The 12533-nt window shown below is 51.7% G+C and overlaps 1 protein-coding gene across 9 annotated transcripts in view; it reads right to left on the bottom strand.

Annotated features, from left to right (window-relative positions):
* Positions 1 to 12533, bottom strand: part of ATP9B (ATPase phospholipid transporting 9B (putative)) — a 249489-nt gene that overhangs the window by 106727 nt on the left and 130229 nt on the right. For all 9 annotated transcript variants that reach the window (XM_042909654.1, XM_042909656.1, XM_042909655.1 and 6 more), the window contains one exon: positions 10563 to 10639. In XM_042909654.1, coding sequence (XP_042765588.1) covers positions 10563 to 10639 — 77 coding nt within the window. The remainder of the gene's footprint in view (positions 1 to 10562; positions 10640 to 12533) is intronic.

The raw sequence follows: 12533 nt of genomic DNA, 5'->3' as shown, positions 1-12533 counted from the left end.
GTTTACTATTTGTAAAGTATAGGGGAAGAGAAGATAAACGTATCCACGATGCATTCTCTCTTTCGACTGTAATCTCTTTCAGGACACCGTTATCACTTCGAATCCCAAGCAGTAACAGAGGCAAAAGGCGATTCGCATTCAGTCCGGTTTACTGGATTCTGGAGTGGCAGACGGAGAAAGGGGAGGGATGTGGTTTCGGCAGCGTCTCTGCCCAGGGTCCGGGGACCGCTGTTCGGCAGGAGCGGGGGTGGGGGTCGGGCTCCACGTGAACAATCAGGCCTCGCGCCCGTGCCTGCCCAGGGCTTTCCGTGGATAGAGGGAGGCCCCACAGCAAGAACACCTGTTAGGCGGACACTGGAGACTGTGACCACGGAGACGGCAAAACTAAAAACACTGCTCACCAGAGAAGCGTCGCAGTCAGTCTCAGAGGGTGAGCATTTCCTCTTACGTCGATCAAAGACAAACACTATCCTGTACTCACCTACAGGCTCTCGGGATGATGCTCTCAGTGTTTACTACATCTTCTGTCGGTTCTCTCAACAACTGACTCATCTGTTTGCTCCATCAGGATGCACTGAACATCTAACACGCTATGCGCTTGGGCTGAGGTCCAGAAAACGAATAAGCAATGACTTTAGCCCCCAAGAAATGAAATAAAAGTGAAAAAAAAAACACTGGAGAATAATTAATGTGTCCCCGCCCTTTCGAAACACAACACGCATGAATGTGCCTGAGCAGAGTGGTCCAGTCCCCCACGAGGGCACAGGCCCAGGTGGGGGGCTGGGGCCAAGCCCATGGAGGAAGGACACAGGCAAGGATGGGCTGGCCCAGATATGCTGGAGTTCAACAGGAGGAAAGGGGTGCAGCCGGCAAGTGTGGGCACTGGTCACGTAAGTAAATGCATCGAGGTAGCCACAACCACATTCTCACGCTCAGGGAAAGGAGTTCCGACACGGAAGGAGAAAACTAGAAGAAACCCTATGGACCTGAACTGAAGCAGGAAGTGTGTCTGAACTCAGGGTAATCGACATACGTACATAAAAACGGGCTTCGTGGTGTGTGGATGTGCCCACATCCGTCCATCTATCCAGCCACCCACCCATCTTCCCGTCCACGCGTCCATCCACCTGTCCGTCCATCCATCTGTCCGTCCGTCTCCTTACTCTGCCCGATGCCTGGGCCTGGGTACGGCGCGTCTCGACAGCCACGAGCACACCCAGCTCCGGACCCTGACTTCCAACTCCCATTCTCTGCTGACTGCACCCGGGACGGGCCGAAGAAGCTACAAGGTGAATCTGGAACGTCTCTTTGCGGCAGAGAACACAAACAGTGTATCTCAAGTGACAGCTTTACGATAACGGGGCAGACACGGGGCTGAAGGCGCTCGGGTATATGCGCCACTCAGGGACGGAACAGATAACGATCCCGGAACGGGCACGAAAGACAGAGTCGGGTGCGAAGCGCAGGGTCTGGGGCCCAGCGCCATCAGGGCCGTGCACTCACCTGCAGCCGCTCCCCTGCCCGGGCACCTGCCACAGCGCTTCTGCTACCCAGCTGGGCAGCCCCGCTCTCTATCACACGTGTGCACACGCCCCCCACAAATGCTCCACAGAACCTTCGAGAGAGCCACCTCTATACACTCTTTCTCGCTCCCAGTGTAAACCGTCCAACGTCTATTGCGTCTGAGGAGCTCGGAGGGCAGGAAGCAATGTGACACAGACAAGGACACAAGCGTTACCCCAGGTGACACGGGTGCTCCCCCGTTTGCTGAGCACGAACCCCGTGCCGGGGACACACAGACGTGCGGACCCGCACAGTCCCTGCGGGCAGGAAGCTCGCGGACTAGAGGAACCGGCAGACAGACAACGGGTCACGTCTGTCCTAAGGCTCAGGATCGGCGCAGGCGGTTCTGAGTCCGTGCCGGGACCAGGCCCACACGGTCCCGCGGTCAGTGGACGGGTCGCTGACGACACGGGAAGTGCCCGACAGGCTCTCCCAGGACGCCGCCTCGAACCGTGCCTTACCGCCACCAAACAATAAGAAACTCAACTAACACGCCCTAAATATTCGCCCCGGGAAGGCTCCGCTCACTGTGGGGAGAGACTCATTAACCCGCAACTGGTATGTTTTGGGCTCGCTTAAAACTTTTCCGATTGCCTCTTGGAGGCACAGGGACATACGCTGGCACGCCAGTTTCAATCTATACCGGAGGTAAGAAGGGAACGTCTGATGTGTAATTTATCCCCCACAAGTTTCTGTGTCCTGTGTTCAAATGACAAGAGTTCAAAATGTCATTCTGACTCAAGGCCTCAAAAAAGTTTTCATTTTGATGGTCTTACGCAGTTTAAAAACAAGCCTTTCAGAGACGTCTGGTGTGATCACAGTGGGAAAGCTCTCACACTCACTCACACACGATATATTTTAAAGTTTTACAAAAGGTAATTATTAGCTGACACTGCTAATTACAGAGGAGAAAAGAAGCCATTTAATTTCATGTTAAATTTATCATACACATGTTTTAGTTAATGCGGTTTTAAAAAAAGAAACTTTGGTACAGTTGCTACTCTAACGTCAACAACTCAAATTTTTAAAAAACAGCATCCAAATACATTTTCAGATGCATGAAAAGACAATTAAGTTGAAACCAGATGTTTTAAGATTTGCTTCTGAGGAGTTTTTAAAAAATTATCACTTAGAAAAAATTAACTATGGAGGGAGAAGAAATGAACAGCTCCTTCGGAAAGCTGTGCAATCGCTCAGAAGGTGTGGCAGGAGCTGTGCCAGAGGCTCGAAACCACAAGGGTGGCCAGCACAGGACAGGGGTACCCACGTGGGGCTGGCACAGGATGGGGGCGGGGGGGGTATCCCCACACAGGACCGGCGGGGCCGGGGGGGGGGGGGGGTTGTGTTCCCACGTGGGGCCAGCGGAGCACCGGGAGGGGGGTGTTCCCACACGGGCCGGGCTGTCTGGGAGGGCCTCGGTCGCTGGCAGCGAGCTGGAGGCGCCCCACGCAAGGGGCCAGCCCCGAGGACAAGCATGTCACACGACCTGCCGAGTGCTGGCCAGTTGGGGCCCCCCCCACCCCCCGCCCCCAGATGGGCTTCTCGCTCTGAGGAGCCAGGTGGGGCCAAGGACCCTGCACAGTCGGCCTTCCCAGGGCACAGAGAGGAAACCAAACGACCTTCCCTCCTAGCTGAGCCGGCTGGGACTCCCCGCCCAGGAAAGTCTGCTTCCGGCCACGCTCCACACACGTGACCTGTTCCCGACCCAGGATGGCCACGCCGACACCCCACTGCGTGCATGGTGACACAGCCCTCCTGGGAAGAAGACACCACTTATCGGAGCAACGGGGACATCGCGCTGCCCCCCAGCACCCCACCTTCCTCCAGTTCGACGACGGCCCTGTACTCTCGGGCCTGCCCCTCACCGGCCCCTCAGAGCCCCTCAGGATGGCCCGGGGGAAGGGCTCCATTTTGCGAGCTCACACAAAGTGAGATGGAGACATCGTGATATACAAGGCTGCACACCTTCCAGAAGCTTCTAACCATTTTTATGGCCTCGGAATAAGGTTTCCAGGTTTCAAAAAACAAAAACAATTATGAAAACGCTTACTTCCTTCTTGAATGAATTCTACTTCTTTGTTAAGATTTTGATTACGAAGAATTTAACCAATACGGCTTGGAAATGACAAAATACAGTCAAGTATTTTCACTGAACACACAACAAATGAGAGGAAGACCTCCTCGTGGAGAACTCCGTGTCCAACTAAGTCTCTTTAGTGAGACCAAGTATGTATTTTATTTTAAATGATAAATAGGCTTGTGTTCCTACTTAGAACACCTGCTTTATAATCAGATTCATATTTAAGAGGAACTTAGGGACTAAATCCAGGTTTTCTGGTGTAGATATTTGCTGCATACTCTGATAGAGCATTATGTCCCAGATGTTATCATTAGGACTGCTTTCGAAGCATTTAGCATTTTGCCTCTTTATTGCTTTCCTGAAATTATAAGTTTATTTACATTCACACTGCTGATGAAGAAACACAACTTTTAATTGTGAGCAGCTGTAATATTAACGTGTGCAGTCACACAAGTGTGGCGAACGCGGTGTAGCGCACTGCCCGAGCGCCGAGAGCCACCCGGGGTCCCGTCTGCATGCCGCTGAGCTACTGGTTCCTCTAGTTAATCTTTTCCCGAGGAGGCTTTCAAACACCACGGCTTGTTAATGTTAATAACAGCTATCCAAAACAGCATTCCCGGAGCTCGACGGAGATCCGCCACGATGCCGTGCTCGACAACACGCAGCGCCTTCGTGAGGCACGTGATCGCGTTGCTAGCACGTATTTAAACCCAAAGATGTTTTATTCCTCAAGAGGGCAACTATGAAACAAATTAAGGGGTGCACCGATCGCACGCAGCCATGAGAAAAGAGAAAAGTAAGTTACTCTGTCGTAACGTCTTAATGGAGGTCAAAGCAACTTTTAAAATATTAATAAATTGTCCTTTTTAAAGTAAGAAAAGTGTTCTCCAGAACAGCCTTGGTATCGCACCCTGCAAAGTGCAGCCTGGCCGGTTCTGTTTTGTTCTGTTCTCTGCAAACGCCCGACAACAATGCAGGGAAGAGGCTCTAATTCACATAATGGCACATATCACCTGTCTGTCTGTCAGTGAGACGTCGGAGAGCATCTTTTTATTAGAAACGCGAACCAATATGCCCGAGGGACTACAATAACTGCTTGAAGCAATCTGTATTATCGCCTCATCCTGGATGCTTTTGCTCTGAGCAACTTATTATTATGAATGGCATGAAAATGGCAACCTGTCACAATTGATTTTTCTTAACCTCCTGGAAGAATTTTTCTGTCTTAAATGTAATCAAGTATCATCTTATTAAATATGTCTCAAGCTAGGTTTTATAGAACAGTCCATTATTCAAGTTGCATTCCTTGTAATTTAAACTTTCACCAAATATTATTAAAGTACTTAGTAATCAAAACTTTTGATTTGTTCGAAGTTTTAAGATAAAAATTTCAAACTGAGGGGCGCCTGGGTGGCTCAGTCGGTCGAGCATCTGACTTCGGCTCAGGTCGTGATCTCACGGTTCATGAGTTCGAGCCCCGCCTCAGGATCGGTGCTGACAGCTTGGAAACCTGGAGCCTGCTTCCGATTCTGTGTCTCCCTCTCTCTCTGCCCCTCCCCCAATCACACTCTGTCTCTGTCTCAAAAATAAGTAAACATAAAAAAAAAAATTTCAGACTGAGTAGACCCCACCTCCCTGCTCTGCACCTGCCGTCAGTGAGTGCGGGAGAGGAAGCGTGCTAACCCTGAAAAGGAGCCAGGAGAACTTCTCTTTACCTCAGATGTTTCCTCCATCTGACAATCTGGTAGGATTTATTGTCAATCCCCATGTCTGGATAAAACGTGCTACGTTTTCTTAAAAAGTATTCTGGTAAACCCTCGTAATATTCATAAAGCTGTATGTTCTGATGACATAAAATTATCAACTTAGATTTCAAGCATCACTTTAAAAGGATTCATTAAAGTGGGCCACTTGTCAGCAAGTGGGTTTGGTTGTAGCTTAACTTGCCTACAAATTCTCTTTCCTGTCACGACCACTAAGGAAAAGGCGGCCTGTGTCACGGCCCCCAGACGAGGCTGCATCTCCCTGCTTCTGACTCAGGAGATCTAGGAGATCCCCGGGGCGGCCTCAGTGCAGGCACAGGTGACGCCCAAGTCTCCAACCCTGCGCCGCTCAGCTGGGCCACGAAAGAAGGCTGTGTGGACACAGAGGGGTCACAGAGTAAGACAGGTGGCTGAGGCAGCAGCTAGAGAAACTGCCTGAATTTCTGTCTCTCAAAACGTGTCCTTGGGACAGAGTGGTAACCTCTGGGACCCCAGGAGAAGTGCAGGGAGGGCTCCCCTTCCTTTTCTGCTTGAGCTTTTCAAGAAGCAGCTAGAGAGGAAAGAATAGACACAACGAAGACAAAAACAAGTGGCCCACTTGAGGCTTGGAACGGGAGACGGGTAGAAGGACAAGGTTAACAACAGGTTTTACGAAGCAGCTCGTCACGGTGGTTACACAGCCGGCGTCCCTACACGTGGCTCCAGGAGCACAGATGCCGGTGAACAGGCACGTCTGACCTCCGTGGGGAAGTCACACTCACGTCCCCGGAGCCAGCGGGACACTGCGGGGTGCGGGGCAGGGCCACGGGCCGTGGGGACGAAGGGTTGTGACGTCGCGGATCACGGCCTGCGGCACGCTGGCCGCCCGTCCGCCTCGTTGGGAGGCTGCTGTCAGCCCTGTACCCCCCCCGGCCCTCCCGCCCACGACCCGGCACTTCAGAGTGGCCACCGGGGCTCCTGACCGTAGGCCTGAGAAGGCCACACCCTCCTTACTGGTTCCGTCACTAAGCTGACTCCCAGCAGGGGGCTCCTTACCGTCGCTCTGGAGTTGACGAGCCTTCACCGTCAGGTGCGGGTCCTCCGGGGCTTCCCGTCGCGTCCCGCGTCCCGCTCTCCACCGTCTCCGCTGTGGCGACCGCTGGCTTTGGCCTTCCTTCCGCCAGCACGGCGTTCACGCGGGGCTTTCCACCCGGGAAGCTGGAAGCAGCTCCACAAGCGAGCACGCGCCTGTCTCCGCTCGCTCGTGAGGGCGGCGGGCAAGCGCATCCCCGAGCGAGAGGGGAACCGCGCCCCTCCGAACCCAGGAAGCCGAGAGAACCTTCTCTCCACACTGGAGTCACTGCCCCTGACAACCGTCGGCCCACGCGCTGCATTTTCTCCTGCGTCAACCGAGCGCCGTTCTCCTTCCACGGAAGGCACCGGTAGCTCCGCATTTTCTCACCGCAGAGAAACGCAATGGATGACATCCTGGCCCCGTGCCCCCGCCCGAGCGTCTGGCCCCACGGGAACGCGGGGCGCACGACGACGTCCACGTCCGCAGGACTCTCCCGGCAGGGCACGGGCTAGTCCCTTTCCGTGGCTCTCGGCCGCCCCCCGCCGCTTCGGCCCTGCCCTCCTGGCACCCCTCCTCCGTCAGCCCTTCCCCGCCCGCACCGCGCGGGGTCTCAGGAGGCTCGTCTGGTCTGCCCTGTACGCACGAGGCCCGGACACTCTCATCCGCAGCCACGCCGGGGCAGCCAGCGGTACCAGGCCATCGAGACGCCCCGCTTCTCCCCGAGAAGACGGCCCGTACCCTCCCGGGGCCACCCTCCCCAGAGGAAGCCGCGGGAGTCAGCAGGCAACCCGCCGTGGCCGGGGCCTCCACCCCGGTGCCACGGAGGCCCGTGTCCAGGAGGCTCCCCGAGGGGCCGGGAGGACCGCCGGCTGTCGCGTCGGTGGCGCGCCCTGAGGAGAAAGGTCTCGGTCGCGGGAGGCCGCCGTGGCTTCAGGGCGGTCTGAGTGGCGGCACGACGCAGAGACGGGGCTCACAAGACGCACTTCCAGCTGCGGCGACTCTGCCGTCGCGAGCGGCGCGGTCAAATTCCGCCGACCACCGCGTGGGTCGGCGCCCCGCACGCTCGCCGCGCCCAGGGTGGCCCCGGGACTGAGGACGACGAGCAGTGTGCCTCCCTAGAGAGGGACACTCGGGTACACGATCCGACTTGCCTCTGAAGGGCTTCCTTGTTTCCAGTAGCCGTCTCAGAAGTCCAGGCACACGGGGACCTTGTGCACACAGGGTCTAAGAGCGAACGGCACTTTCTGTCCTCCTTTCTTCGGGCATCTGGGTGTCACCACTCAGCATGGGTCCTCCAGCATGGGCCAGTGCTTCCCCTGGAGAAACTACAGCTCTCCTCTTTGCCCACTGCAACACGCGTATAACGCTGCCTGAAGTTTTCTCTCCTAAACCTGGCACTTAACGCTTCGAAAGACTTAGTAACATACGCAAACGTGGAGATTTTCTTCTTCTTATTCCTTCATTTACGGAAGTGTTTTCACAGCACGTGGCAGCTCTGTGACCCTCAGCGCCCTCACGGAGAAGCGAGCCCCACGCTGACAGGCGCAGCCTTCCACACGGCGATGTCCCTGCTCTGAAACCAGATGACACCGTTCCCTCTGAGGGCTGTGCGGACTCACGACGTCACGTCCACAGCGCCTGCCGCGTGTCGGCTCTGCACCTCGGCCTCGGCTACCACGGTTACGCTGATTTCCACCAGAAGGGGAGCCCTGAAGGCTGACTTAAGCACCAGAAAGGTGCCAGCCGATGACAGCACGTTTGCTCCACACGTGGGGCTGACAAGTGGCAGGGCAGCGTTTTGAGACCCATTCTGCAAAACGCCAAAGCCACCCTTTGTTTTATAGATACTTTGCATTAACACCAAGGAAACTTAGAAGGCTATTTTTTTTAAGAAGGAGGGAGTGGGGAGGAGGAAGAGGAGCAAGAGGAGGAAGAGGAGGGAGGAGGAGGTGGAGGGGGGGAGGAGGAGGAGGGACGGGAGCAGCAGCAGAAGGCCGTGCACACGGGCACTCAGGGGTCCCCGGGCTGCCTGGCGTGGCGGCGTCGGGGAGAGCGCCCCACGGCTGCTTGCACAGTGAGCATCTCGGGACTGACGACGAGGGCTGGGCTGAAGAAGCATGGCACTCGTTCACCCCGCACAGTTCACTTGACAGGAAGACAGTAACGTCGGGGGACGTTTACTTAGCAAGACACAGAATCAAGCCACTTGCCCAGGGCCACAGCGCTGGTTGGTGGCAGCACCGACTCTGACCAGTAAACCCTGGGCCAGCTCCTCACCGCAGGCAGCAACGGGAAAGGTCGCCTGACCACCCCCGCGCCAACACCCACGGAAAAGAGCACGTGAGCCAGAACCACAGGCGCGTGGACAGCGAGCTGCGCACGGGGACGGTGGGAGGGGACAGAATGTAAGCCGCGCCAAAGAATAAGGTGCCCGGAGACAGGAGTCACGTCAAATGACAGGACAACTTCTAAGATTTTAAAACTTAATATTTAAAATTGAATTTACCCTCAATATTCATCCTAAAAGTAAAGCGATTAAGGAAAAAACACACCCTACGACCCACACATGCATTATTAGAACATTCTAGTTTTGCTTACTGAAGAAAAAGAGTGACCGTACTTCCCAGAAAACACAAGCATGTATGCATGTGATTCTGTCGATAATTTAATAATTTATTCTCAAATAAATTTAACTCTACTGAGGAATTAAGGACTCTGATTTCTTCAAATTAGTGCAAAGCTGTAATATAATCGACAAGGATAATTCTCCCGGTTATCACAATCAGAATTTATACTAAAATGCTAGCAGTACGACATTTCTCTTTCGCTTTAGTCAATGTGTCACACACAGAGCCATCTGGGAGTCCTGACAAACACAGTGTTCGTCAAGCTCACCAGGACGACTCGTGTGACCCTGGTGGAGTCCAGGGCACTCCAGACCTGAAGCCGTCAGTGCCGCTCTGCTGCACGGCAGACGGGGAGACATTCAGAGGGTCGCGGATGCCTTCCTAATGCTGGAAGGGTTAACTATTTTACTTTATTAATTTACATTTATTTCTTTATTTTGAGAGGGAGAATCCCAAGCAGGCTCCACGCTGTCAGCACAGAGCCCTACGCAGGGCTCGAGCCCACAAACTGTGAGATCGTGACCTGAGCCGAAATCAAGAGTCTGATGCTCAACTGACTGAGCCCCACCCAGGTGCTCCAGAAGGGTTAACTATTTTTTTAAAACAGTATTCAGCTAAAAAAAGAAAAGAAGAAACACATCTTATCCTTTAAAATATCTCCTCAAAGAATTATTTCACTTCTGTTGCTTTGTAATAAAAATTCCTACAAAAGTTAACTTTTTCTAATACTCACAAAGCAAGGTATGAATCCACGAAGAGTGGTTTCTTTTTGTTCTACTTAGACACACCTCCAATTATATTTCAAATAAAAATGAGTAAAATGCACAGTTAGCATGAACTTCTCATAAAGTAGGCATCAGCACATACAACATGTATTATCCAAACAACAGCTAACAATTCAAACTTTTTGTTACAATCTAACTTACACACACATGCTGACTACATAAATAATAATTTTAGGAATATAACAAATACAATCAATTTAGAAATATAATCAAGCAGTCTTTAAAACTAAAATCTGATTTTCAATATGCTTCTTATGCGATGAAAGTAACTTAAATAAAACAAGTTTAACCATGCCATACTATCAAATTAAATACTATAACATGTTAATATAGATTCTTTTATTTTAAAAATGAACCATCGAGACAAAAAATTAAAACAAATTATAAAATAAATTGAAGAGACCCACAATTAACCATCAAATTACAGGCAAATTATATGTCCAATAGAGAAAACTTAAGAGACATAAACGACTCTGATTAAGCAAGAAAAGACACTGTCGGAAGCTGTTCAGTTTGAGCATGCTGTGACACAAATACAGAGAGTTCACATCTGAAATCACCACCATCTCTGGAAGTCTGTTTTTACGGTATATATTAAGCTCAAGCAAACAAGCTCTTCAGAAGCGCAGCACTTTCTTACTGAAAGGGAAAATCAAGTCATTAAAGCAGCCGCTCCTTAATCTAGCCTACCTTATTTTTTGGATTGGATGTGTTCATTACACTTCGAGTCTCTTTTCCCGTATAAATGACAACACCTATTACAGTACCTGCAAAAACACGAGAGCGGTCCTTACCGAGAGGCCTCAGAGTGAGCACAGAGAACACTTTCTAATCAACGGTCTTGATGGAAAATACTATTCACTACTTAATTTTATATAAGCTTATCCAACAGCATATTTGACTGGGCTAGTTCAGGAAAGTCTAGTCTCAACTTCAAAATAAACTCCATTCAACATACAACTCAAACGATTCCTCAAGCAACGCCTACGCACATTAGAAAATGCACGACTATGCTTTTTCCCGTCAAGGGAAAGGGTGGCCCCTCATCCGTTCCCATCTACCGGTGCTGGAGGTACGTGAGGAGAGGCTGCGTCCCGGGACCCGCGCCCCCGGATGGCACCGGCTGAGCCACCTTCCCCGCACGAGGGGCTCGGGCAGGACCGCGAGTCAGAGCCTCTGCTGACGCTCCAGCACAGATACAATTAAAGCAGTGAGAGACAATTACACACAAATTATTTGATTTTGAACGCGGATATCGTTAGTCTTTTTTATTCATGTCCCCCGGAGGTGTGGTTTCCTAAGCGCACGCGATCATTTTGTGGCCTGTCAAGCGTGAGGCAGAAGAATGAAGAAACACCCCTGGAACAGCCCCCGAAAGGCTCAGAGGCACTCGCCTCCGCAACGTCAAACGAAAGCCCTTTCAAGTCTGTTTCTAAACTGCAGCCGGGCATCATTTACATTCCCGGTTTTCTGGTTTTCGTACGTTCTGGTGGTGAGAAGCGATTAAGGTGAGGGGACGGTCACGTCTGCAGCTGCCGAGCAGGACTCACGGAGACGACGGTGATACAAAAACTCTGTGACGTCACGCTACTGTAACGTGTGAAATGTCGCGGGTCATCAGGACCCACGGAGGGCACGTGATCTTAGTGAGCCCCTGGGTGCACGCGAACAGAAAGCTGCAAGTTACTCGCGCGACCCTGCGACCGGTCTCCTCCGCAGAGCGCTCAGGGAGGCGGGAGATGGCACAGGACCTCAGCGGTCGTATCTGCAGAGGTTACACATTTTTATTTGAAAATAAGCATCCCCCCGCCCCCGCTCCCGCTTTTAACTGTGTGCCATCCGGAAAGCTGCGAGGCTTGAATTTACCGTGTCCCGAAAACAGAGTGACCCCCGTGCAGCATGAAGGCTGGCCCAAACTGCACACAGGCTACCTTCCCGCGGTATTACCCAGACACGCTTCGGACAGCAGCCCTGTACGCAGCGCGTGGGGGACACAGCACATACACAGTGCGACCGGACCGGAAGGGACTTTCAAAACCAACACATCAGACGTTCTTTAGTCAGTGAACCAAAGGCTCAATCTAACCGGATCAGGATTTTCTCCCTTTTTTGCCCATCAAGTTTAACTTAACCAAAATATGAAAGTGTCTAATGTCACAGGGCACCTGGGTGGCTCAGTCGGTTAAGCGTCCGACTTCAGCTCAAGTCATGCTCTCACATTTGGTGGGTTCAAGTCCCGGGTCGGGCTCTGTGCTGACAGATCAGAGCCTGGAACCTGCTTCGGATTGTTTGTCTCCCTTTCTCTCTACCCCTTCCCTGCTCGTGCTCTGTCTCTGTCTCTCTCAAAAATAAATAAACATTAAAAAAAAAATTTTTTTTAAGAAAAAATAAAAAAATGAAAGTATCTACTGTTAAATAAGCTAATGTTAAAAAAGCAAAACAAAAAAACAACAAGACAAACTACAAATTATTTTTAATATTAGCAGAACAAACAAGTCTCAGGACAAAAAAATTAATCAGGCTACAAAACCTGTCCTAAAATCCAGACAAATTATTAGCAATGTTCACTCTAGGCTGGCATCACAATTAAAAGCATCAAAATAGGAGAAATAGTGAAAGCTAACAAGAAACAATTCACTCAGATTTACACAGATACCATAC

The sequence above is a fragment of the Panthera leo genome, chromosome D3, assembly GCF_018350215.1.
Source record: "Panthera leo isolate Ple1 chromosome D3, P.leo_Ple1_pat1.1, whole genome shotgun sequence".
In the NCBI taxonomy this organism is placed as follows: Eukaryota; Metazoa; Chordata; class Mammalia; order Carnivora; family Felidae; genus Panthera; species Panthera leo.
Note: the sequence above shows the minus strand (reverse complement) of the source record. Positions and strands in the feature narration are given on the sequence as shown.